The sequence below is a fragment of the Bufo bufo genome, chromosome 5 (assembly GCF_905171765.1).
Source record: "Bufo bufo chromosome 5, aBufBuf1.1, whole genome shotgun sequence".
Classification (NCBI taxonomy): Eukaryota; Metazoa; Chordata; class Amphibia; order Anura; family Bufonidae; genus Bufo; species Bufo bufo.
In genome coordinates this window covers 515,581,397-515,609,261 of record NC_053393.1, presented here as the reverse complement: position 1 = coordinate 515,609,261, position 27,865 = coordinate 515,581,397, and the positions used below count along the sequence as shown (strand labels likewise).

Below are 27,865 nucleotides of genomic sequence, written 5' to 3'. Positions count from 1 at the left end.
TAGAGATTTTTTTTTTTAGCCAGAACGCCATAAGCTACATTCTGGTGTTCTGCAGGCTGTAGGCTGTTGGTAAACTACGACTCCCGTTGAGTTCTGACTGCCCTAAGGGGCATGGCATGCTGGGAGCTGTAGTTTTGACTAGACGTACAGTCAGGTAGCGAACAACCAATCATCGATGAGTTTACTTGTACAAGGCCTTCTGTTATTCCGTCTCTGATTGGCTAGGAGTGGAAGTAGGCAGCGTAGATTTATCCAATAGCGACGAAGGAAGGCGGTGCTTGCGAACGTCATACGCTCGGTGACGTAAGCCGGCCGTACGTAGAGCGCGTACGCGGCTGGAGCGCCCCAGCTGTTTAGTGCGGTGTGTGGTAGAAACAGTCACGTAGTCCCCGGGGTGAGGGCGGATGGAGACCGCGGCCTGACCCGGCAGGGAGCGCTCGTACCGGACGGTGACCCCCTCCTCTCACACCTATGTGACGGGCGGAGCTCGGCTTTGGCCTTTTGTCACCATGGGCCTCATCTTCGCGAAGCTGTGGAACTTCTTCTGCAACCAAGGCAAGTGCCTGCGAGCTGCAAACAAAGAGCCGCTCCCCGGGGAGTCCTGCTGTATGTGTCCCTGCATAGCAACCAGTCCCAGCTATAACCCCCAGCAGGCTCCAGATGGGCAGAGTAGTCCACTACACAATAGGCACTGGTGGCGGTTTATGGTGTCCATCTCCGTTAGGGGATATTCACACTTGGCAGATTTGTTGCAGTGTTTTCTGTGACTGAAAACTGGTTCTGTTCATCTGAATGGCTCCTACAAAACGCATGTAGTAAATAAGTGTCATGTTTTCAGAAATCTGCTGCATGTGAATCACTCCTATAGATGCTTCCCCTGATCTCTCTGAGACATGGAGCCCCCATCCCCCCTCTGATATGTAGGTGGCAACCCACCTTGTCGCCTCCTCTGACACATTTGCATTCCCCATATAATAACCCTTCTGGAGCATCTAGTCTTATGACTGTGTTGTGCCATTTCTCTATTATTATTCCTGCTTGAAGTTATCCAAGAATTACTAGCTGATTGTTATGAAGGTCCAGATGGGTGTTTCCAGTTGTGGGTGCGTCCCTGCGCTCTATGCTGCCTGTGTCACTGTCCAGGTACACCCTCCCCCCCCATCTGGTAACACCCATCTGGACCTTTATTGCAAACTGCTAGCAATTCATTCATAACTTCTAGCAGGGATAATAGAGGAATGGCACAACATAGTCAAAAGAATAGATGCTGCAGAATGGTTATTACATGGGGGATGCAACAGTCAGGAGAGGTCCTCTTTAATATGTCGTCGGCATACCACTTTAAACTGTCCTCCTTGAGTGGTCTGTGCAGTGTCATGTCCGCCCCTAACACCCTGATGTACATCTGTGTATGTGTACGGCTTTTATGTGTTATTTGCCTAGGATTCAGGTCGTAGTGACTTTTGTAACCTTTGTAGGGGTAAAAAGTGTAACCCCCCCCCAGTGCTGATCGTGACCCTCTATCCTGCAGGAAATGCTATGGGGAGGTGCAAGGGGTCCGATTGCCTTTGCCTTAAAGGGGGTCTCTCACTTCAGCAAATGGCATTTATCATGTAGAGGAAGTTAATATCAGGCACTTACTAATGTATTGTGATTGCCAATATTGCCTCCTTTGCTGGCTGGATTCATTTTTCGCATTATACACTGCTTGTTTCCATGGTTACAGTGACCGCTGCAGCACAGATGCAATGTGACCGGGAATGGGCCCACTGGGACCAAAGTGAAGGAGGGCGCACCGCACATGGGCGGCCGCCCTCCATTCTTTTCCACTGGAGTGCCGCACTTGGCTTGACTCTTTCCGTCAGCCCCACAGAGCGGTGGCTGCGCTTGCGCAGTGCCCTTCTCGTGTATTTCAATGGGACTGCCGAAAATAGCCCAGTCATAGAAATGACCGGAGGGCGGCCGCTCCTTCACTTTGCGGGCTCCGTTCTACAGATAGGTGCGGGTCCCATCCTAGCAATGTGCCCCCAGTGTATGAGATGATGTGATCCCTTTAATTCTCTCTACATGATAAATGCCATTTGCTGAATTGAGACAACCCCTTTAAGTTCTTTCCAAGTACAGTCGGGTGATGTCGGATGCTGCCAGGTCACTGCTTTCTCCTCTCCGTCCTGGTCCGTTTATTTTGGGCCACGTGCACCCACGGAGGACATTTTCCACCACAAGTCTGCAGTAAACCATTGCGTTTCAGAGGGTGAAAATGTGCGGTGTTCCCACAACATGTCGATAATCAGCAGGGCGCGGGTCCGACCGTCCGCAGCGCGCTCATATAATTCTGTTACGTGTGGGCGGCGCGTGCCGCTCCACGTCTGAACCTGGTCTCGCAGTTCAGTGCTGCATTAAGGGAATGTCTGTGTCTGTATGAAGGTACAATGCAGATCTAAGATTTATTTCTTTTCCATTCACCTTCAGATCATTGCTGTGATCGTTCATTCCATTAGGGCTCCTGCACACGGATACCGGCCGACTGCACGCCACCATTTTTTCTTTTTTTTTCTTTTTTTCTATCCTTGTCAATAAAGCGGACAAGAATAGGACTCGTTGTGTCCTTTTTTGCGGGCTCACAGAACGGATGCGGACAGCACACGTGTTCCGTCCGCCTACTTCGCAGCTCCATTGTAACAAATGGGTCCGCAAAAAATGGGAATCGGATGCAGACAAGCTATGGCCGTGTGCGTGAGGCCTTATGTTGAAGAGGTTATCTCGTGAAGAAGACCCATGCGCGTAGGACCAATTTCACACAATCGTATTCAGCCCGGGAAACATGCCCCACGTGACCGCTGCATTTCCCGGACTGAACGCGGCATCTGTGATGTGACACCCCCCCCCCCCCCCCTCGCAGCATCAGTAATTTATGATGCTGTGTGCCCCTGCGTGACCGCAGGTCTACAGTACTGAAATAAGGCTGTGACTACCGTTCAGTAGCCCGCGGTCAGGCTGGAACTCGCAGCGTCGTAAATCATTACGATGCTGTGAGTTCACGTCCGAGAAGCAGTGTTTAGTCGTCACACGGAACGTTTTTCCTGGACTTAATACGCTCTGGCCTTAATGTGTATATAGGTGTCCTAGAGGGAGCCCCCACTCAGGACCCCCTCCTTGAGCTAGAACCGATCATAAAAATGACCCCCATTCTGGTAGACTAGAGCCACCCGGGTACGACATGGACGACTATGCACCTGAATGACCACTGTGTAATGCCACACACTGCCAATGCAGCTGTTTGCTGGGAGTGGCACCTGAGAGGATCCGCCGACCTCCGCTGCAGCCACGCTATGTGGCAGGTTCTTCTGATGGGATAGTCCCTTTACCACTGTCCTCACAACGTCCTGTTTGGTCGCTTTCAGACGAGCGTATTTGCGATGCGTATATATGGTCCGGATTCTGTGCCCCGGGATCTGCTGCTAATGTTAATAGAGCTATTCACAGGGGCGTATCATTTCCGTCAGTATCTGAAATCCGCAGCGTGTCCGAGCTTTGTGCGCATTTGTTTCCAGATACGCACATTACAGTCTGCGCATAAATAATGAAGGAAGGAAGAAATCCGCATGTAAATCCTGATGGTATATCATCAGGAATCCTGAGCAGAATACGGACGGATCTCGGTACGCTCGTCTGAAAACGGCTTTTATGTTTTAGGCTTATTACGTGTCACACAGGTTGTCGTGGCAGACATCACGGGATAATCCCGTCTGTCATCGGTTACAGCAAGTGACGCGTCTCAGGGTTCTCTCCCTCGGGAATAGGATCCCTTTGTCGTGTAAACCTCTTGTTCTGCCCTTTGTCAGTGTTTTCTGTATCTGTCTGTAGTGATCGCCTGTTCCTATGCATGACTCGGTCACTTATCGGGAATGTCTGGATTGTTTCTGATAATTGCCTGAAACATTGGTTTGCGTAAAAGGACCTTAAAAATCATCAATGCAGATTTATTTTTTATTTTTTTCGCACAGATTTTAAAATCCGCAGCATGTCAGTTTTTCATTTTTCCTGTCCGGATTTTCTCCATTCACTTCAGTTGACCGCACGGATTTCCCTGCGAACACCTGCAGATTTCAGTGCGGATTGTCCTCACATAAATCCTGAACTTGTGCATTTACCCTAAATTATCTGTTTGTAGTCTCCTAATCTCTAACATGGCACCCTGGGTCTCCACCAGTGTCTGTGGCACCCACTAACAGCACCATCTGCTGGTAAGCAAAGATAGGACGGGCTCTAGACCATCCGTAGTACTTGGGGTGAGGCGAGTGGCGCTCTGGCTGGCCATACATACATGTTTCTTTGTTCCCTACACAAAAAAGGCCAGTAACATGCAAATTTGCTCTTGGGTCTTGGTACTCAACTCAAGAGATGGGGGTGCACTTTTGGCACTCCATAGGGGTATGCCTGTCTGGCACTTTAATGGGCTGTGTGGCAGGCTCATACGCATTGGTGTCAGTGAGGAAACTGGCGCTGGTCGTGTTCAGTACCATGCATACTACAGGGCGGTCAGTAGGCCTATGTAGACGTGAGGACTATTAAAGGGTTGTCCAGAACAGAAATGTTTTCTTAAATACTGATTGAGTTTTAAAATAATACGATAAAGCATACTCCCCTGTTTATGACGTCTCCAGTCCTACACTGGCACCCAGTGGTCCCAGTTCACTTCCATGCAGTGGTCACATGACCACTGCTGTCAATCACTGATCTCAGGGAGGATTCAACTGAGGCCAGTGATTGAGCGCAGTGGTCACGTGCTTGGGCGGCATTGAAACAGGAATGTTAAACAGGTAGAGAACATTTTTCATGTCCTGGACAACCCCTTTAATTCTCCCTTAGAGGGTCAGCAACCTCCAGCTGCTGTGAAACTACCACTCCCAGCCAGCTGTAGAACTGAAAGGAAGATTGTGGGAGTGGTAGTTTCAGAACAGCTGGAGGTTGCTGATCCCTGGACTACATGGACGGCTGGGATTCGTATCCCTAGGGCTATGTGCGCACTTGAAAGGGGTGACTCACAATCTCCTCTCCCTGTGACGTGGCGGCTTCAGATGCTATCTAATGACACACTTTGTTTTATGCTGGTGCCTTACAAAACGGTGACACTGACGGCACTCACGGACGCACTCGAGCCCCTGATTCTTGCAGTACAGCTTCCCTGCAGTAACATTGTGCAGCCACTGCCATCCACTGGTGGGCATAGCTTTCAACGTGTGGCTGGCCGCAGCTTTTGACTTCACCCTTAGGCCTCTTGCACACGACCATGTGTCCCCCGTGGCCATATTGCGGCCCGCATACGGAACCACGGAACGGAAGCACTACGCAGTGCTTCTGTGGTGTTCCGTTCGGCAAAAAGATAGGACAAGTGCTATCTTTTTGCGGAACGGATGCGGCTGGCCCATGGTCGGTGCCCGTGCATTGTGGACTGCAATTTGCCTTAGGACACTTTCACACTATCACTTTCATATTTCCTGTGCTGAACACTACTCCTGTGACACACTCATGGCTTTATTATAATGTGTGTCCCTGCCCTGTGTCCGCCGCCTCGGACGCTGCTCCAATGCTCTCCGCAGGAATCCAAGATGGCGCCGACTCAGGATGGATGAAATCGATCCAGTTCTCGCGAATCTCGCGAGAACTGGAGCTTCTTCTCCCTGGCTAAGAGCGGAGTGCGCTGATTGGATGCGCTCCGTGCCAGGGAGAAGAAAGACACGCCCGGGAGAACTTTTGCAGGCCCGCCCAGTTGAGCCGAATGGCTCTTTACCATAGAAGGTGGGAAATATTGCGGGGGGCACCGCAGACAAACGAGGGCACTGAGTGCAAAATGAAGAACTGAATAAGCACCACCGGGGGACGGCAAGTAAGGGTATATCTTTAGTTTAACTTGCATTTTCAGGTGAAGGGTCCTCTCTAACCTCTTCAGGACACATGACATACCGGTACGTCATGTGGTGTTCCAATAACTGCCGCCCGGCAGGCGGTGATCGGAACAAGGTGCCTGCTTAAATCATTGAGCATGCACCTCGGCTAAATGCGTGACCCCCCCCCCCCCCCCGTGTCGGCGATCGCAGCAAACCGCAGGTCAATTCAGACCTGCGGTTTGCTGCGCTTTCTGCAGTTTCTGATCCCCGCGGTCCCTGACCGTGGGGATCAGAAACTATAGTATGCCCACCACCCCCCCTGCACCCCTGAGTGATTTTATGGCGGCAGGGGAGGGGGGGGGGTTAGGTTGCTGGCGGTGCGGCATCGCGATCCCCCGCCCTCCTCCTCTTGAATATTCATTGGTGGCCAGTGGGTATACCAGAGTGTCAGCACATTGCTGACACTCTGGTATAAACGGCTGACATCTGTGCTGTGATGTCAGCCGTTTAACCCTTTCCATACTGCGGTCCGTTTAACAGTCAGGGAGCTCCCTCCCTCTCCCATCGGGGGGGTTGCTGTGCCTTTGCAGCCCCCAGACAGGATGGGGTCTCAGAGGGATGGAGCCCCCCTCCTTACCCTTCCCCGTCTGCTCAGTTGTGGCCAAAACTGAGCAGACGGGTAAGGTTCCCATGGCAACAGGACGCCTTCTCAGGCATCCTGCTGTCCATGGTGCTGAACAGATCTGTGCTAAAGGCATAGATCTGTTCAGACAAAGTGTAAGTAAAATACAGTACAATACACTATATAGTGTACTGTATTATACAGACATCAGACCCACTGGATCTTCAAGAACCAAGTGGGTCTGGGTAAAAAAAAAAGTAAAAAAAAAACGCTTATCACTGAATAAAATAAATAAATACACTACACATATTGGGTATCGCCACGTCCGTAACAACCTGATCTATAAAACGGTCATGTTACTTTCCCCGCATGGTGAACGCCATAAAAATAAAAACTATGAGGAAATTGAAATTTTGCCCACCTTACTTCCCAAAAAAGGTAATAAAAGTGATAAAAAAAAGTCGCATGTACGCCAAAATAGTACCAATCAAACCGTCATCTCATCCCGCAAAAATCATACCCTACCCAAGATAATAGCCCAAAAACTGAAAAAACTATGGCTCTTAGACTATGGAAACACTAAAACATGATTTTTTTTGTTTCAAAAATGAAATCATTGTGTAAAACTTACATAAATACAAAAAAGTATACATATTAGGTATCGCCACGTCCGTATCAACTGGCTCTATAAAAATATCACATGACCTAACCCCTCAGGTGACCACCGTAAAAAAAAAAAAAAAAAAACAGTGTAAAAAAAGCCATTTTTTGTCATCTTGCGTCACAAAAAGTGTAATAGCAAGCGATCAAAAAGTCATATGCACCCCAAAATAGTGCCAATCAGTCATCTCATCCCACAAAAAATGAGACCCTACATAAGATAATCGCCCAAAAACTGAAAAAACTATGGCTCTCAAACTATGGAGACACTAAAACATGATTTTTTTTGTTTCAAAAATGAAATCATTGTGTAAAACTTACATAAATAAAAAAAATTGCATACATATTAGGTATCGCCGCGTCCGTGACAACCTGCTCTATAAAAATACCACATGATCTCACCTGTCAGATGAATGTTTTAAATAACAAAAACAAAATCTGCCTTCCAAAAACCGTATGGCATTCCTTTCCTTCTGAGCCCTGCCGTGTGCCCGTGCAGCAGTTTACGACCACATATGGGGTGTTTCTGTAAACTACAGAATCAGGGCCATAAATAATGAGTTTTTTGTTTGGCTGTTAACCCTTGCTTTGTAACTGGGAAAAAAAAATATTAAAATGGAAAATCTGCCAAAAAAGTGAAATTTTGAAATTGTATCTCTATACAATGATGATCTCTTGTCTGCAGTGGTGTCTGAATCAGTGTGTGTGTGTGTGTGTGTGTGTGTATATTATATATATATATATATATAATATATATAATATATATTTATTATTATTACTGTGAATAGTAATGCTTTCTAGTGCAATGTTTTTTTTCTAGTGTAATGCTTTAGTTTAAATGTCAGTTCTTGTTCCTCTGTCCATGGCATCTAGGATTGCTCCAAACATTTCATTGTATTGTACATTGTATTTACATTGTATTGTACAGTGACAATAAAGGCATCTTATCTATCTTATCTTATAGAAGGATTGGATGCATTGAACTTCAGTTCAGATCCTTTTTGTTCTTCCCGAAAGGCCCTCTTCTCATTGAAAACGCATATATGCCCGCCAGTAGAGAGCCCAGATCTATAAGTGGGAATCGGGGCAGATAATGCATGTTCGGCCATCTACCTTGTAGCTTTATGCCAGGTCCATTGCTTCCTGGAGCTGATGCTATATTGACCATCCACTTATGTATCTGTGTAATGTGTCTGATAAGACTGGTGTCTTAATGCACCTCTTGGCACCAGTTTGGCTACAAAGTCCTGGTTCTCAAGGCGAATTTGAACTTTTTTGACATGTACCGTGTATAATCTACGTAGACAAGTTTATATTGTTTCGTAGAGGCTGAAAGGCATCCTCAGGGTATGGGACTATACATTTGCTTTGAGTTCTTCCTCTCTCTCACTTGGTTACTTTTCTCATTGCAGAGCACAAGGTGATCATTGTCGGACTCGATAATGCAGGAAAGACCACTATTCTTTACCAGTTGTAAGTATGAGTCAATATGCATGGCGCACAGGGGCGGCAGAGAGCTCCAGCAGTTTGAACCCCAAATCAGAAACTGTGGACCTTAAATGGTGGACCAGGATGAGCCAAACTATACACTCCACAAAGAGAGATCAGCTAAATGTTAAATGGTAACCATCAGTAAGAAGCGTAGAATGACTTGCTTCAGTCTCCATACAGATGGTGTCCTCGGTTGGATTTGAAACTAGGACCCTGATGGTGCAAGGGATCAGTATGGTCAACCATATTTAACCAGGCATATTGCCTAGTAGGGTTGAGCATGCTGCTTAAAACAATGCCTTATATCGGCACACTGCTGCAGCCTACAAGAAGATTTTTTTTCTCTTTATACAAATCATGCAGTTGGAGCACCAAGGGGCAGGCTGTAGAGCTTCGAGCACCACTACAGCTGCACACCTAGTGCTCATTACACTTCCCCCTCCCCTTGATTGACAGGGCTAATAGCCCGTCTAATGTTGCCTGCACTGTGACTCACTAATTTTAGTAATCATTGTTGTAGTGTTATTATAGTGTATGGTTGGCGGAGGGGCAGTGTAATGAGCACTAGGGGGCGCAGCTGTAGCGGTGCTTGAAGCTCTACTGCCCGCCCCTTGGTGCACTTACTGTCTGATTTGCTTAAAGATAAAAATCCTCATATCTGCACAATGCTGCAACTTATAAAGATAAATAAGGTATAGTCTTAATCAGCACGATCAACCCTACCAGGCCATATGCCTGGTTTAATAGGGTTAATCATGCTGAGGCTCTTTAAGATATAGACAGATGGTGGGCTGGCTGCTTGCGGCCAAGCCATGCTCACCCACTGCAGCCAATAGCCACATTATTTTGCTGCAAAATTGGGTGGACATGGCTTGGATATGTGTAGCTGGGCAGTGGGCACTCCATCTGGCTGCACACTTAAAGGAGAGTGAATCTGAATTCTTGTTCCAGGCTGAGACAGCTGACAATATGTTCATGTGTGTCCACCCTCCGGCAATTTGTAGGGTCCATGTATATATCAATAGTATAAAATACCCCAAGAATAAGCCTTTACAGCTCTGTTGTATATGGATGTCAAGAGTTGAAATGATCAGTTTTCTGTCACAAAAACTGAAGCAAAGCACTCAAAACGAGTCCAAACCGCAGTTAATGGTGGAGGATGACTAAGGCCTCATGCTCCCAGCCATTGCTGCCCGAAAACAGCGAGTCCGCAATATGCGGGCACCGGCTGTGTGCTCACCGCATCACGGATGCAAACCCATTCAGCGGAACGAAAGCATGGAAGCACTACCTAGTTCAATGGGTCTGGATCCATCGCAGCAGCCGCTCGTGTCGTGCCCGTGCATTGGGGACCTCAAATTGCGCAGTGTGCGCATGAGGCCTAATATGGGACCTTGGTTTTCAGATTGTACATTAAAGCGGTTGTCTCTCACTTCAGCAAATGGCATTGATCATGTAGAGAAAGTTACTACAAGGCACTTACTAATGTATTGTGATTGTCCATATTGCTTCCTTTGCTAGCTTGATTCCTTTTTTCCCCACCACATTATACACTGCTCGTTTCCATGGTTACGACCACCCTGCAATCCAAAAGCAGTGATCGTGCTTGCACACTGTAGGAAAAAGCACTAGCCTGCTCCCACGGTCCCGGCCACCAGAGAGGACAGCACCTTTTCCTATATATGTATATAGCAGATAAAGTACAGACGGCACAGCCCATGTCCCAAACAACAATCTGGATTCCAGCGTCCCCCCGCACATCCGTGTCAAAGCAGCCAGTGCGGTGTTCCAGCCTCAAAATAGCGAGATATAGATGGGCGGCACTCACCACTGCAAGATAAATTAAGTCCCTTATTTCTTCCAAAGGCATAAAAACACAAGGTCGGGGCAAGACGGCTCACAGTGAAAGAAGTGGCGACGGCCGTTTTCGCTGCGAGCGCTTCTTCAGGCCACTATCGTCATCACGCGCTCACGTGCCTTACTTATACGTCACCACGCGGGGTTGCCATGGAAATTCAGACGCCACCGAGCTTCAAAATGATTACAAAAAATAAAAATGTTAAAAAAAAAATATAGAAGTCTAAAATCACCCCCCTTTCCGTATACTTAAACAATAAATACCTAACAATAAATATAAACCTCATGGGTATCATCGTGACGGTAAACACCCATACTATTAAAATATAAAAAAATAATTCCAATACGGCGAATGGCGTAATGGGGGAAAAAAGGGTCAAATGGCCAATTTGCCTTTTTTCATTGCTTCTCTTACCCAAAAAAAGTAATAAAATGTGATCAAAAGTCCCGCACACTCCAAAATTGTATCATTAAAAAGTACAGATTGTTCCGCAAAAAAATGAGGCCCTGAACAGTTCAGTAGACATAAGTATAAAAAAGTTATGGGGGTCAGAATATGGGGATGTAAAAAAAATATTAATATACAGTATATAATTTTTATCAAAGTTTAAATTTATTTTTACTCTATTTAGACAGACATAAAAAGCCTACACATATGGGGTATCGTAATTGTACTGACCCAGAGAACGAAGGGCATGGGTCAGTTCTGCCATAAACGAAACGCCCTGGGAACAAAACCCGTAAAACGGTGGAGGAATTGCGTTTTTTTTCCAATTCCATCCAATTTGGAATTTTTTTTACCGCTTCCCACTACATTTTATGCCATTACTAATGGGGGCATTAGAAAGTACAACCTGTCCTCATACACGTCTGTGACCGGAAATATAAAAAAATTATTATGGCTCACGGAAAATAGGGAAGAAAAATGAAACTGCAAAAATGAGCATAACTCCGGTATCCTAAGGGTTAAATGAAAGTGTGAATCTCTTCTGATCATTCTTTTTATTTTCTCTATTCCTTCTGCCCCCTAATAATTCGTGTTGGGAAAACTTCCCTGCTTTTTCCATAACTGCTTCAAGAATTTTCTCAGGGTTTGGGTCCATTCACACGTCCGCAATTCTGTTCTGCATTTTGCGGAATGGAATTGCGGACCTATTCATTTCTATGGGGCCACACAATGTGCTGCCCGGATCAGGAATTGCGGATCCGCACTTTCAGGTCTGCAATTCCGTTCCCGAAAAAAATAAAATAGAACATGTCCTATTCTTGTCTGCAATTGCGGACAATATTAGGCATTTTCTATTAAGTGCCGGCGATGTGCGGAACGCACATTGCCGGTGTCCGTGTTTTGTGGATCCGCAAAACGCACACGGATCTGTGACTAGACTCTAACCCCTATCAAGGAGACGTCTCTTCACATCCAGGGCCTGTATTCTATACCCTTCCTTGGTGCTATTAACCCTCTTCAGTCTGATGAATTGTCCATAAGGGACCGATTCTTTTACATTTTGAGGATGAAAGCTGTTATAGTGCAGCTAAGAGTCGCCGTGGGTTTTCGATAACCCTTAGTAACCACTAACTGTAACAGCCACATCCACCTCTGCTGGGTGGTCGTAACCATGGAAACGCCGGATCCGGAAAAACGCAAGTGTACTGAAAGCATTTGAAGACGGAACCGTCTTCCAAATGCGTTCAGTGTTACTATGGCACCCAGGACGCTATTAAAGTCCTGGTTGCCATAGTAGGAGCGGGGAGCGGGGGAGCAGTATGCTTACAGTCCGTGCGGCTCCCGGGGCGCTCCAGAGTGACGTCAGAGCGCCCCATGCGCATGGATGACGTGATCCATGTGATCACATCATCCATGCACTTGGGGCGCCCTGACGTCACTCTGGAGCGCCTGGGGAGCCGCACGGACGGTAAGTATGCTGCTCCCCCGCTCCCCGCTACACTTTACCATGGCAAACAGGACTTTAGCGTCTTGGCAGCCATGGTAACCACTCTGAAAAAGCTAAATGTCGGCTCCGGCAATGCGCCGAAACGACGTTTAGCTTAAGGCCGGATCCGGATCAATGCCTTTCAATGGGCATTAATTCCGGATCCGGCCTTGCGGCAAGTGTTCCGGATTTTTGGCCGGAGCAAAAAGCGCAGCATGCTGCGGTATTTTCTCCGGCCAACAAACGTTCCGTACCGGAACTGAAGACATCCTGATGCATCCTGAACGGATTTCTCTCCATTCAGAATGCATTAGGATAATCCTGATCAGGATTCTTCCGGCATAGAGCCCCGACGACGGAACTCTATGCCGGAAGAAAAGAACGCAAGTGTGAAAGAGCCCTTAGGCTTGTCCGGCAGGCTGTTCTGGACAAACCCTCTGCAGAGTGTTTCCTCCGTGAAATCCACATCTAACCTGACCAGTGGTGCGGATATCTGCTGTGGAGGGTGAACTCTGCGTCAGATCTGCCATCTGATGTGGATTCTCAGCCGTTGCACTGCCACGCGTGGCCGTAGATGCAAACTCTTTACGGATCGCGGTATTAGGAGGCGTTTGTGGTGTCGGCCCATAGAACGTTGAGGGGTCGTCATCTCTAATTCATGAATTCTTTTCTTTCAGTTTAATGAATGAAGTGGTTCACACCTCCCCGACCATCGGCAGCAATGTGGAGGAAATTGTGGTCAAGAACACCCACTTTCTGATGTGGGACATTGGAGGTCAGGAGTCGCTGCGATCGTCGTGGAACACCTACTATTCTAACACAGAGGTAACCGGCAGGGACGCCGTTCTGGCTGCCGTCTAGTGAAGCGTGCGGGCTTCATCCACCCTGTTAGCTTTTCTATGACCTAAATCAGGTGTTACACCCAAGTAAGCAAACTCACCATTTACCTAGTGCTTTAGTGGAAAATTCGGCTAGGTCAGGAATTAAGATAATCTGAAGGAGAATAAGGCTGCACGACAGTATACATCTGCTGATGTTTTGCATGGAGGGATGGCATGGTGGGCGGAGAGGGAGATGGTGGACAGAGGAGGGGGGGGGGGGGTGAAAACGTTGCATTTACATGATGTATAGTCTATGAATAGTGGAGCCTTGTATATGCGTTATGTGCGACGCCCTTTTTTTGCCGGTTACATAATTGTTTAGCTCACAAACCAAAGAACAGCACAACTAACATGTTAGTACTGCAAAGAATACTAAACTATCTGACATTTAAAAGACGACACCCTAAAAACACCATAACGAGATGCATGGGCACCTCCAGAATACTGAAAAGGAACGGCACAACAGAGATGTAAGCAAAGATTCACTAGCATTACTATTGCCTGGGGAATACATGTATTTAAAAGGGTTGTCCTGGATTTTGATATTGATCGCCTGTCCTCAGGATTGGTAATCAATATATGATCGGAGGGGGTCTGATTCCCAGCTTCCCCCGCCGAGCAGCGGCCTCTTCCTATGTCATGTTTATCGGTGACATGACCTAGGCGAGTGATGGCTAACCTTCGACACTCCAGCCGTGGTGAAACTACGACTCCCAGCATGCTACATTCATTTCTATGGAGTTCTGAGAACTGTCAAGCAAGCGTACGTCTTGGGAGTCGTAGTTTTACCACAGCTGGAGTGCCGGAGGTTAGCCATCACAGTCCTAGGAGCACCTCGGTGAATGGTTCTGAGCTGCAGTACCAAGCACGGCCGCTATACAATGGACGGCGCGGTGCTTTTGGTAACCTGTAAAGAGGCTGTGACACTCACAGGATCTCCACCGCCTATTCAAACAGCTGATCGGCAGGGGTGCCAGAAACCTGACCCCCTTGACGATCAGATACTGATGACCTATCCTGAGGATAGGCCATCAATACCAGACAACCCCTTTAGTAGAGCAGAGGAAAGGTGACGAGTCCTCTTTATGGGGGGACAGTTATAAGTGTTAGACCGCCTTCTAAAATTTTTTTATTTTTATTTTCATGCATTTATAAAATATATATTTTTTTGTGGTTTTCATTGAATTTAGTAGTGTTTTTTATAAAGTGTTTTAGTACATGTGTTTTTGTGGTGTGTGTTTTTTTTTTTTTTTTTTTAAAGGGATTGTCTCATCATGGACAATGGGGGCTTATCACTAGGATTGATAAGTGCGGGTCCCACTGCTGGGACCCGCACCTATATCGAGAATGGAGCCCTGCAAGATGGTGGCTGGAGGACTCTCTGGTCCGGCCACCACCAAGCCAGCTCCCCACAGAAGTGAATGGGAGCGTACCGCGCATGCGCGGCCCCTGCTCCTATTCATTTCTATGGGGCTGATGGAAATAGCCAAGCCATCACTCTATTTTCGCCGGCCCCATAGAGAATGAATGGAGGGCGGCTGTGCATGCGCAGTGCACCCTCCTTCACTTGCAGGCCCTGTTCTCAATATAGGTGTGGGACCCGCACCTATGAGACAATGGGGGCATATCCTAGCAATATGCCCCCATTGTCCATGATCAGACACCCCCTTTAAAGAGCAAAGTATGTACCCCCATGTAAAACCAGTGTTAAAATGCCATAAAAAAAACTCAGCGCCCATTGAAACGTGTTTTTACAGGGACAGAAAACGAATAGAGGTCTATGGCACAAAAATGCCATGCTGCGGTTTTCAAAAAATGTGCTGTAGTCCCAGAAAAAACAACGCAAGTGAAAAACCATGATTGTATTGTATTTTGTAATTCCCAAAGACTTACACGTTGAGGCTTTTTTTTTTAATTTTCTTTTACTAAAAATGCAATAATACTGCATTACAAAGGAGTTGTATTCTTTCTCCGCAGTTTATTATCCTGGTTGTGGACAGCACTGACCGAGAGAGGCTCTCCATCTCTAAAGAGGAGCTCTACAGAATGCTCGCCCATGAGGTAGGGGACGGCTCCAGGTCAATTACTCCGGTTTCCAAGATGCCGCGTTTAGGCCCTGGTCCACAGCAAATCCACTGCAAAATGGAAACGTGACGTGCAGATTTTGATGCAGATTTCAGCCTTTGCATTTCAAACGGTGAAATCACTTCTATGCAGACGTTTGTCCTGGTTTGGAAAACTCTCCTCTAGTATAGTACGGTAGATGCAGATTTGTGGTGCAAAATGCACATCTGGAACTTAGTTTCAACATTCTCCAAATAGATCCTAATCTCTTCTGAAGCACCAAAAGTCCATCAGTTTTGATTGGATTTTTTTCGGAAGTCCGCACAGTGATATGAAGGGGGAGATTTGCCAAAACTGGTGTAAAGAAAAACTGTTACCCATAGCAACCAATCAGATTCCAACTTCTCATTTGCCAAAGGAGCTCTGAAAAATAAAATGTTTAATCTGATTGGTTGCTGCGGGCAACTAAGGCTACTTTCACACTGCCGTTCAGAGCGGGTCCGTCTGATGTTTCCTCAGACGGATCCGCTCCTATAATGCAGACGTTTGTATCCGTTCAGAACGGATCCGTCTGCATTATAACTTAGAAAAATTTCTAAGTGTGAAAGTAGCCTGAACGGATCCGTCCAGACTTTACATTGAAAGTCAATGGGGGACGGATCCGTTTGAAGATTGAGCCATACTGTGTCATCTTCGAACGGATCCATCCCCATTGACTTACATTGTAAGTCTGGACGGATCCGCTTGCCTCCGCACGGCCAGGCGGACACCCGAACGCTGCAAGCTGCGTTCGGGTGTCCGCTTGCTGAGCGGAGGCTGAACGCTGCCAGACTGATGCATTCTGAGCGGATCCGCATCCACTCAGAATGCATTAGGGCAGTACGGATGCATTCGGGGCCGCTTGTGAGCCCCTTCAAACGGAGCTCACGAGCGGACACCTGAACGCAGGTGTGAAAGTAGCCTAAGCCAGTTTTACTTTACACCAGTTATGATAAATCTCCCTCATACTGTTCAGACAGATGCCTAAAGGACCCTCTTATGGCTTCCACTGGTCCAATGTAACACTGGACACATTTAGCACGCACTTTACCCAGTGTAAGCGCTAAACTTATGTAATGTAAGTGTAGCCCAAAGTGTGTGCCCAGCTTTTGAAATGCACTATAATCTACATTTAAAAGGGGTCTGACACAGGGACCCCCGCCGATCAGCTGTTTTGAGAAGGCAGCAGCGCACCTGTGAGCACAGCGCTGTACATTGTATAGTGGCTGTGCTTGGTATTGCATTCGGGCCCTTTCACTTGAATGGGGTTGAGCTGCTCCTAGGCCATGTCACACATGAACGTGCCGTCCCTCGGCCTAGGGAAAGCAGAGAGGCGGCCACCGCACTCACAGGAGCGCCAGTACCTTCTGAAACTGCTCATTGACAGGGGTCCTGGGTGTCGGACCCCCGCCAATCAGATACTGATGACCTATCCTGAGGATATGTCATCAGTAAGAAAATCTCGGAAAACCCCTTTAAGGCTTCTTTCGCACTGGCGTTTAGGCTTGTCCGGCTGGCTGTTCCTGCAGGGGAACACCCTGCCGGATCCGTACTAACTAAAATTTAACATGTCCTATTCTTGTCCGCAATTGCAGACAAGAAAAGGCATTTTCTATGAGTGCCGGCGATGTACGGTTCTGCTAAATGCGGAACGCACATTGCCGGTGTCCATGTTTTGCGGACGTGTGGATGAACCCTTACATTTTACAAAATTGAAAAGCACCACTGAAAATGCTTGTAAAGACTCCTTCACACACTTTCAGTGTCTTAGTTTCAAACACTTTTTTCTTTGTGACATAAGTGTGGAGAATAGAGAGATGGGCGGCACTGCCAGACGTCACGTTAGTATTGATACCCGGTCTTCAACTACCTGTCCCTTCCTTTTACACGCCTCCGTGGTGCACAGCCTTGACAGGATGCACATAAAAATATGGAGAGTAATAGGAAAAGCGGCACTCGCCAGCATGGTTGAAAAATCCTTTATTCATACAAAAAGGTAAAATCTTCGGGCTGGAGCGTATGGTGCGGCACAGCTGAAGTCAGCGGCGACGGCCGTTTTGCGCAAACTTGTGCTTAGTCAGGCAAGTGACATAGTTGCGCTCACCGGCGGATCTTATACCCGTCACTGCGTCTGGTTGTCACGGCAACCAGGACGCTTAGACTCCTCTGCAGCCGCCCGTATGATCCAGCCCAGCTGAACACACTGACATACAACATCAATTTAAAAAAAAAGTTGAATAAAAAGCTGATTTTTGATGCAAGTAGAAATCAAAGAAAGGAAGAAGGATAAATTCCTAAGAGATAAATGGGACTATGATAATGGAAGGAAGCGATTTCTGGACTAAAGACTCCGACTCCAGTGCCTCAGCTAATAACACTACTGGAGTAGACTCTTTGGGAAGAAAACCTGAAGAGGGGGAAGAAGGAGAAATAAAAGAACAAAGAAAATCAACCAGAAGGAGACAAGTCTCGTGGAAGCGCTAACCCTGACTCAGACCTATACAAAATATTGTAGTTAATCTCACGGATTACGAGTTGTCCCCGGACTGTATCTCTGCCCTCAACCTGGTGCTGGGATACAGTCTGGTTGAGCGATAAGATCCGGTGGGATTTGAAGTGGACCTGCATAAAGCTGTGCGTAAACTCCACTTAAAGAAAATGTTTAAAAATCTACCGTCCCGTCAGCGACCCTCCAAACAGGGAGAGATCCCAGTCCATACTAGTCATTTAGGATTTGATATCGCCGACCCCTTTAGTGCAAAAAAAATTGACGACTTAGAATTGCTTACCAATATCAATTTACAGGGGACAGAGATGAGGTTATTGGGAAGGACACATTCACAGGAGGTGTTAGGTCCACTTTTTCTCCCCCCCCCCCCATGCCGCCTGGCTGTGGCATCGACCTCTTCCAGAAGCATGTGATGAGAGATGTTAAAGCTCTTATCTACCCCGCTATGTACGATAATGTCACTCCCCTAGAAAAAGCCGCTTTGAAAGTGGCTGGGTAGTTTGGAAGATGTTGTTGTCAAGCCCGCCGACCAGGGGGCAATGTGGTTCTACTTACCAAGCATTATTACATTAGTGAGGGCATAGGCAGCTAGATGACACTATTACCTATGAAAAATTAGGGAAGGACCCCACAATAGGTTTGTTGTCTCGGTTACAAAAATTTGTTTCTAAATATGTAGCTGCTGATTTTTTGCCCCCCTAGCATGTTTGAAAAATTGGCACCACAACATCCTAATAAACCAGCCTGGTATTTTGTCCCCAAAATACATAAGTCCCTAACAGCCCATCCAGGCCGCCCCATTGTGGCGGGCATAGGGTCTTTAACAGAACCCCTGTCCCAGTACATTGATTGGTTGCTCAGACCCCTCTTATCCAACGCTCCCACATACCTAAAGCGATACCAGCGACTTCCTTCGGGCCATCAACCAGTTTGATTGGCGCGAGGGACTTGCTTTGGTGTCGCTGGATGTGGAGAGCCTTTATACTAGAATACCACATGCCATGGGGATCCAGGCAATCGGCCAAGTACTGAGCAAAACTTACTAAAGTCACATATATTGCCAGTTTGTAGCAGAGTCACTCAATTTCATTCTCACCAGTAATGCCTTTACGTTTAATGATCAATGGTATAGGCAAAGGGTGGGAACGGCCATGGGTACGCCTGTATCTTGCACGTATGCTAATCTGTTATTAACCGTCTTTGAGGACAGATTTGTCTTCACCATGGCTAACCCATACTAGCAACATATACAGTTATTTTTAAGATATGTCGACGACGTATTCATGATATGGTCAGGCACTGAGATGCAATGTAGGGAGTTTGTGTCCTATCTCAACAATAATAACATGAACATGAGATTTACCCTCAATTTTGGGGGTCAGTCTCTTGAGTTCTTGGATGTACATATAGAGACTGGTGAGGAGGGCATGCATACTAGCGGCCACCGTGAGCCTACAGCCACGAACTCCCTTTTGCATCACAGGAGCTTCCACCCGGATAGCGTCAAGAAATCCATACTCTATGGCCAATTTATGCGGCCAAGGCCGAATGCACTCGGCCATGTTCCGCGGCCGTGAGTGGTCCCTGGTGTGCCGGCCTGGATTCCTGCTGACGGCAGGAGCGCACGGCGTCATTGGTTGCTATGGAGAGATTTGTTTACCTTTTTTAAATATAGTCCCGCAGCAAACCTCATAAAACGTGCCATCTGTAATAACTGGGACATTTAAAAAAAAAAAATGAGGAAGGTTTAGAAGGGGTTGTAAACGGGCCACTCATAGCCTTCAAAAAATCATACGATAAAAGATCAAATTGTAAGGAGCAGGTTTAGAAACAAAGTCAAGAAAACCCAAGGGCAATTTTGAGTGTAGGAATTGCTCCTTCTGCAACTATAATAACCAAAAGAAACACCTGTCTTTTGGTGGGGTTCTCACCCCGTCACAGAATTCATTACTTGCAGAAGTAATTATGTGGTCCACTTGGATTACTTGCCAATGTGGAGCCTTCTATATAGGAAAAACAATCCGTCCTCTATTCCTTAAAAACCGGCAAGGGCTGTACTAGGCTTATTGAACATGTCCGCCAGGAACATGGTGGTAATCCACGGTGCATCTCCTTTGCGGGGATAGAGCAGGTGCCATTTAGGTCCCGAGGTGGGGACAGACACCGTGCTCCCCTACAGAGGGAATCTATGTGGACCACTGGGACTCAATGACAGAAATGACCTCGGCGCATTCATTTAATCTTCTTCTGTCTTGATGTTGTATGTTAATCATTGTGTTCAGCTGGGCTGGATCATACGGGCGGCTGCAGAGGAGTCTAAGCGTCCTGTTTGCCGTGACAACCAGACGCAGTGACAGGTATAAGATGCGCCGGTGAGCGCAACTGTCACTGGCCTGACTAAGCGCAGGTTTGCGCGAAACGGCCATCATCGCTGACTTCAGCTGTGCCGCCCCATACGTTCCAGCCCGGAGATTTTACCTTTTTGTATGAATAAAGGATATTTCAACCACGCTGGCGAGTGCTGCTTTTCCTATTACTCTCCATATTTTTACTTATTTTTCTTAGTGTTTTGTAACAATTTTTATGGCTTTTTTATTATTTTTTTTGTCTTGCAATGAAGCCTATGAGACACTACAAGTGTGTCCTTGAGGCGGTCTATAATCTGGCCTGCATTGAGTTCTCCTGAACATCTATTGTAAAGGCTTCAACTACATGTTGTCACAAAAGCACTATGATGCTGGCTCTCCCGTAGCCTGACCCGCTGTCCTATAGACTGTGTCACATGGCACAAAGCTAAAGGAATTGAGTGATTACCACGGGAAATGGTATACCATGAAATATCATTACATAACCCCTGTGGTTTAGTAGGCAACATAATCCATGCAGCCTGTAACCCAAGACGCTCAGGGATGCTTTCTGTAACTCACACTCTGCCTCTTCCTGGGCTATTTTGTGCTGGTTTTGATGACTTCTGTGTAAATGTATCGTTGACAGCTTATGTTTCCTTTGCTTTAGGATTTACGGAAGGCGGCGGTTCTCATCTTTGCAAACAAGCAGGATATGAATGGGTGCTTGACGGCAGCCGACATTTCCAAATACCTCACCCTCAGCTCTATAAAGGATCACCCATGGCATATCCAGTCCTGCTGCGCGCTCACAGGAGAGGGGTACGTGCAGCACTCACCTCTGTCGCTGCGTCCTAGTTATCATTGTCTTTTATTGGGACCTGCCAATTGAAGCATATACACATTTTGTACAATTAAAGGGGTATTCTCATCTCCGACATGTGTGGCATATCCTCTAGGATCCACACGCATCAGTAGAACCCACGTTCAGCCTGCTAAGAAGGCCTGATGCAAATAGGTGATTGGGATTATAGAAACCGCTGCGCTTGATTTGCTGCTCTGTTTCTGTAATGCCCGTAGAAGTGATTGGCTGTTTCTATAAATCTGGCCTTGAAGTGACTGCTAGCGGGTAACAGGTCCCCAGGCTACAGATGGGTGTGGATCCTAGAGGCGCGATCTGCGTCTGTCAGACATGTGTCGCATATTTTATTTATAGGACATAAATGTTTGAGATGGGAAATACCAGTTTCGGAGCACAAAGGTGTTCTGCTGGTAAAAAATGTATAAAGCAGTGATCATCAATCTTCAGCACTCCAGCTGTTGTGAAACTACAACTCCCAGCATGTTCCTTTCACTTCTGTGGGAGTTCAAAGAACAGCCAAGCAAGTGTGCATAATGGGAGATGTAGTTTCACAACACCTGGAGTGCCGGAGGTTGCTGACCCCTGGTATAAAGGGGTTTAGATAGGGTTTTTGAGTAGGTCGTCAGTATCTGATTGGCGACTTCCACTGATCAGCTATTTGAGAAAGCATTGGCACGCTCAGTAGCGCTGCATCCTTCTCCCTGCTCACCAAGCACAGCGCCGTACATATTATAGTGGCTGCGCTTGGTATCACAGCTCCGCACCGTTCACTTCAATGGGGCTGAGCTGCGCTTAAAGGGAACCGGTCACCTGGATTTTGGGTATAGAGCTGAGGACATGGGCTGCTAGATGGCGGCTAGCACATCCGCAATACCCAGTCCCCATAGCTCTGTGTGCTTTTATTGTGTCAAAAAACTGATTTGATACATATGCAAATTAAACGGAGATGAGTCAGAGCTTGAAAATATGACTCTTCTCTGGTCACACAAGTAAGATATGACTTTTTTTTTTTTTTATGTTAATGTGCATAAAAGGCGGGAAGTACAAAAATGCATAATACTTATTGAATTTGTCTGCAAATGAAATTAAAAGTGTAATTTATATGTTTAGGGTAACACAATGAACATTTAGAAACGCTCAGTGAGGGTAGCATAGTAGAGGTGACAGGTTCCCTTTAAGCCCTTGTGACCACTAAACATGACATCTCATGGCGTAGGCAAAGCTACTGCTAGCAGCGGTGCCTTCCCAAACATCTGATCGGCAGGGGTCCTATTCATATATTGAAGTATCTCGGAAAACCCCTACATAGTAATACTCTCGAACCAATCCGAGACCCGTTTCGTCTTGCACAGAAATGTGACCACTCAGCCAATCGTCCAGAATTTACTTTGCGGATCACCATCAGCCCATCCATTGTTTTCATTGGGTTCTCACATGCTTCATGGGTGACCAGATCATCGCTGTGGCCAGTGATTGGCTGCAGCAGTCACGTGACCCCCGTCAACAGGATGTTGATTCCAGAGAGACTCTGCATCTGCGTAGGCGGTTGTGGCACGATGGAGCCGTAACCCAGTAGTGGGGACCAGGCAAGTATAATCCCCACCGTGGGTCTGACCACTGTATGAGGTCTGTGTGACAAAAATTAATAATTTATTAATTAAAATAAGAAAATAAAAAGTTGCACAACCCCGTTAATAATTTCTTTGCTTATATGCAATATCTGCCATTTTATTTCCTTTCCTAACTTTTTTTATTTTTTTTCTCCTCTCTCCCCTTCCTCGTTCCTATGCAGGTTATATCAAGGTCTTGAATGGATGACTTGCCGAACTGGCGTGAGATAACGGGACCCGGTTGTGGACTCCTTCCAGTACCTTTTTACACTACGACATCTCCATGCTTAATTTATACGAGAATCTGATCGGTCTCTGAGCCACACTTGAATCAAGTGATGCTGCATCAGGGAAATACGTGAGACCCTCAGACTGTACTGCACACGACCTCTGACGGACAATTTTCATACAGATTACTGTAGTCATTTGAACATTAATACTCACTGCTGCTTGTTTTTTTTTTTTTTTTTTTTTTTTTTAAAGCTGTTTTTAACAGTTCATCTACATCATTGTCAGCATAGGCAAGCGGTGCCACTTCTCTAGATGTGGCGTTGGCGTCCTGAAAGCCGTAGTTCCACATCGGTCACAGACACAGCTGCTGAATTCTGGATTTTAAAGGGTCAATATTTCTTTTTATTATATTTCTATGGGTGATGCTACCGCACCCATACACCTGTTACATTTTTTTGCAGTTCTTAGCAGCATATTATTGTGGGAAATCCGAAAAACTTCGGCTAGGGCTATACGGCGATATTTGCTTGCACATATGTTACATTTGTATTTCACCATTTACCGACTAATGGGAAAAGAAACGGCAAGAACCTTGTGGCCTTTGCAAAAATGGCACCATATTGTGAAATTTTCAAGATCATTTGTAAGTTTGACAGGAAGAGAGGCAGGAAGAGAACTCTCTAGTGCCCTCTATAGGAGGCAGAGGGCTAATTTTGCATACCTTTTAACCATGAACCATTGCCCTGAAGTCTCCCTTGTGGTTGGATCTCCATAAGGAGCCTCAGTACCTTCTAGAGCGAACCATTGAAGCCATGTGCAAAGCACCGTAATGTCACTATTTTACCATGACACGTGCTGGCTGCAATGGAGCCCTAACTGAAAACTCTTTTCTTAAATGTTTTTTTTTAAGATTCTTGCATTTCAGATGAAGTTCACTGCCATCAATTTCATTTTCTGTAAGTAAATGTCTTTACTGTGTTTTTTTTTTTAATGCTTTTTGAATTATTTTATTACTTTAATACAGGGATTGTTGCGGGGGAAGGGTAGGTCAGGTTATTTGGGGATAGTGTCATATTATATTGGGAATAAAGAGGCTCGGAAGGCTTTCAACGCTTGAGTTGACGTCTCTTGCGTTTTACGGCGATAAAGAGGTTAAATATTCATGGCAGGTTGTAACTAGCATATTATGTCTAACATGCATTGGCTTCGGTACGGAGGTCCTAAGATTTCAATGATATGTGATCAGTCATGGGATTTTATTTTTCGTGTGATATAGGAGGGGGAAACAAGTGAACTGTAAAATTAGGAGTATGGTTTGGAGAATGAAAGCTATAATATTGAGGCCTATACGCACATACAAAACATTCCCCCTATATACTCCTTTATTGATGGTCACTTATGGGTTACAGAGTTGCAGGTTTGGCCTAAGCATGTCTGATTTAGATCTATTTAGTCTCTGAATTAGTTTTTTTTAGATTAGTCCGACCCTCTTTCAGTAATGAAAAGCGGGACTTTTTGGACAGCAGCATGTCCGATCGCTTCTTCGCCTTTGGAGAGATGTGCGTTGCTGGTTGTATCCGACAGCGATCTACCCTCCTTTCCCCAAAGAAATATACATGCCCGGTGAATCCAGGGAGACGCTATATTCTTAGCAGAACCTAGCAGGTTGATTGAAGCCACCAATTAATACCTCATTTGTATAGCTAACTTTCAATACAGGGATGGACAAAACCTTTGTAAATACTAGTCTGTTCTAACACTCCACATACTACTTTGCCTTTTTTGGCGACCGGGCCATGGAAGCTTCCATATAAAAAAACAGATGGTGCCACATAACGGTTTGTTTTTTTGTGGTGCAAATATTCTGCTAATGAATGTCTTAAGATATTATAGTGGTCGAGGCTGCAAATCACCTGCACAGACAGATTTAAGACCTGCCTGCAGCCACCACTAGGGGGAGCTGATTGCATGCAGTTGTACATTTAACTCAAGTGCACTGAAGCCTCCATTGCTGTAGACTGCAACCAGTCAGTGGCTCGGTACATTGGTCATGTAAGCCCCCATTCTACAGATAGGTGCAGGTTTCGGCGGCGAGCCCCGTGTCTGTGACATAAGTGCAAATTCCCCTTTCAGTCCAGGTCATGGTAAACTGCGTGGCTCATCAGGCAGAGTCGATTATAGGACATTCAAATGAAGGGACTTGTGAGATCTGTGTCCAAACTTTAATGTATTGTAACTTACAGTAGACAGAACCAATAATTGAGTGCCTTTAATATATGCACCCTATAGGAGCTGTGAATGTGTAAACCTCAATTTTTACAGACCCATAGTAGCTCCACTGCATGGACAGGGCTATCCTTAATGCAAGGCAAATCTGGACAGATGCCAAGACTCCCCAGTCATGGTTATATGGGTGAATATGATCCAGGCATGTCATGTGAGGTGAGCTGGACACCGTGTCCACTGTGACACTCGACAAAGGGTGGACGTTGTGATGGGAGAGGTCCTGCTTATTGGGAAAAACCATTGACATTCTGCACCTTTTCTTATATCTTTAGCATCAGAATATAGACTGGATGTCATTATGGACAAATGTCATGTTCAAATGACCTTCCAGAGCTGTAATTGATGCGCAATCCTTACAATGGGTCATAGGTATCAGATTGGTGGGGTTGTCAGGAGTCTGGTCCCCACCTGTCTGATATTGATGACCTAACCTAAGGATTGCTCATTATTACACTCCAGGAAAAGGTCTTTAAGCAGTTGGCTACCTTGGACTTGCATCAACTCATAAATCCTGACACTTGGCCTGTTCTAATAGCGTGTTTGGTCCAGGAAGCAGTCCATGTGAGGGTCTCCTATCCCGGACTGACCGCTGCTCCAACCTAAACTCACTGCATTATTGTGATCTATGATGCTGAGAGTTTGTGTGGCCGCAGGTCTACTGTACTGTAATCTCACAATGCTGTGACTACAGTAGACTTGCTGGAAGGCAGGAACTCGCAGCATCATAAATCCCTACGATGCCCTGAGTTTGGGTCGGACGAGCTGCGTTCAGTCTGGGAAATGCAGTCGTTGCACAGACTTTGTTTCCTGGACCAAACGCGCTTATGTAAAACCAGCCTTGAAGTGAGCGGAGGAAACAATTTGTTTTTGAATTTAAGGGGAGGCTCAGGGTATTGGTAAAAAAAAAATTGGATTGGTCTCTGACAACCCAACAAGTCTTTTAGAAATGTATAGCATGTTGGGCTTTTATTGATTTTATTTTTTATTTTTTTGTCTCCTCCTGCTTCATTTTTTTAAAATAATTTTGACTTGTGTCTATTAGTTCAAAACCAACAAAAGGTCAATTCTGCCACGCTAGTGTTTTTATTTGGTCTATGTATTATAATTGAGGTGCTTTATATGCTGCCCCCTTCTTTCCAAATGAAACGGGCAAGCTCACTAGTCTATTCATTTTAAAAATGAAGATGTGACCAAAGTATTACATCTTTTGTCAGGTTATGACTATGGTAAATCTATAAACGTCTTTCAAAAACCAATTATTTTTTTTTCTTTTTAATTTCTGAATAAATATTTAATGCATTTTATCAAATGGCATTTCATGTATTTTATTTGTAGACTTCATTTTGTACTTTAACTGCGTTGATTGAAATTTTTTGTATGTTCCTGCCCATACTCTGTGCGCTGCAGGCCCATTCATAAACTGTAGAGTCCGTACTCCGTACACTGCTAAGAAGTCAAAAGTGGATTTAAAGCACACAGGGAAAGGTGTACTTTAGGGAGGGAAAACTCTATTAAAAATGCATTAAAGTATATTAGAAAAAGCATTATTAGGGCCTTTAGGACATTTTACAAAAAACTTTAATTAAAAGTTTAGTTACTCTTTAAACCTGACAACACACTGAGGCAGCAACTGGTTCATCCAAAAGACCTGTCCACAAAACAGTGCAATAATGTGTATGCAGTCCAGTGCAGTGAGGAGTGCCAAGAATTGTACTTGGAACAAAACGTATGGCCCAGCACAGAAGAACGAACACCTGCGTACCTTAAGGATAAAGGATACTCTGACAGCAAGGTTTGAATCTTAGACACAGAGGAGAACTGGTTCAAAACAAGTGTGAAAGAAGCTATTCATGTTAAATTGGAAAAACCAAGCTTGAATGCAGGTGGCGGGCTGTGACATCTATTGTCTGCTGTTTACAATGCAGTTCTAACACCTCTCCTGAGGCAGTTTAATCAAAACTAATGGTTTCAGTCATGCAAATGCAATCAACGGGTTACCTCCATGACTGAAGCTGGAGAATTTCTTGTACAAACCATTCTGAGAGCCAGTTGTATGTGTAGCAAAATAGCCTCAAGAAAAAGTACAAGTCCAGTTGTTTTGATAAAAAAAATTAAAAAAAATTATATATTTATATATACTCACAAATATCGCAGCAGCACAGTCAGACCACATGTACTGGGTGCAATTCCCCACAGAGGTTGGCTTCTCCTCCACGATACGTACTTTGCAAATAACGAGGCAGCACTTCCAGCTTTCGGTGACGGGGTGAAGACCCCAAAACATTGCTGCCTCGTTATTTAACGGAAACTGGTCGGATCCGTTTTGCAGGCCACAGACCTATTATGACGGAATGCCTCTAAAGGCATTCTGTTATGCATTCAGTCATAGAATTGCGTTATGGTCCGTGATAACGGAATCCACAACGCAATTCACCTTTTATCACCAAACTAAGTGTGAACGAATTTCATAAGCGGAAATTCGCTCCTCTCTAATCATGACCTGGAGGAATGAGTCTTCACAGATGCATCTTTTATAGCTTTTTTTTTTTTTTTCCCCCCCCACTGTGCAATTTTGGCATCAAC

General features: G+C 45.7%; 1 protein-coding gene across 1 annotated transcript; it reads left to right on the top strand.

The window, feature by feature from the left end:
* Positions 1–326: 326 nt before the first annotated feature.
* Positions 327–26,586, top strand: ARL5B (ADP ribosylation factor like GTPase 5B). The gene is made up of 6 exons (XM_040434487.1): positions 327–555; positions 8,586–8,646; positions 13,133–13,280; positions 15,314–15,397; positions 20,964–21,115; positions 22,948–26,586. The coding sequence occupies exons 1-6, from the start codon at positions 510–512 to the stop codon at positions 22,994–22,996; spliced, it is 540 nt and encodes a 179-aa protein (XP_040290421.1). The 5' UTR covers positions 327–509; the 3' UTR covers positions 22,997–26,586.
* The last annotated feature ends 1,279 nt before the right edge of the window (positions 26,587–27,865 follow it).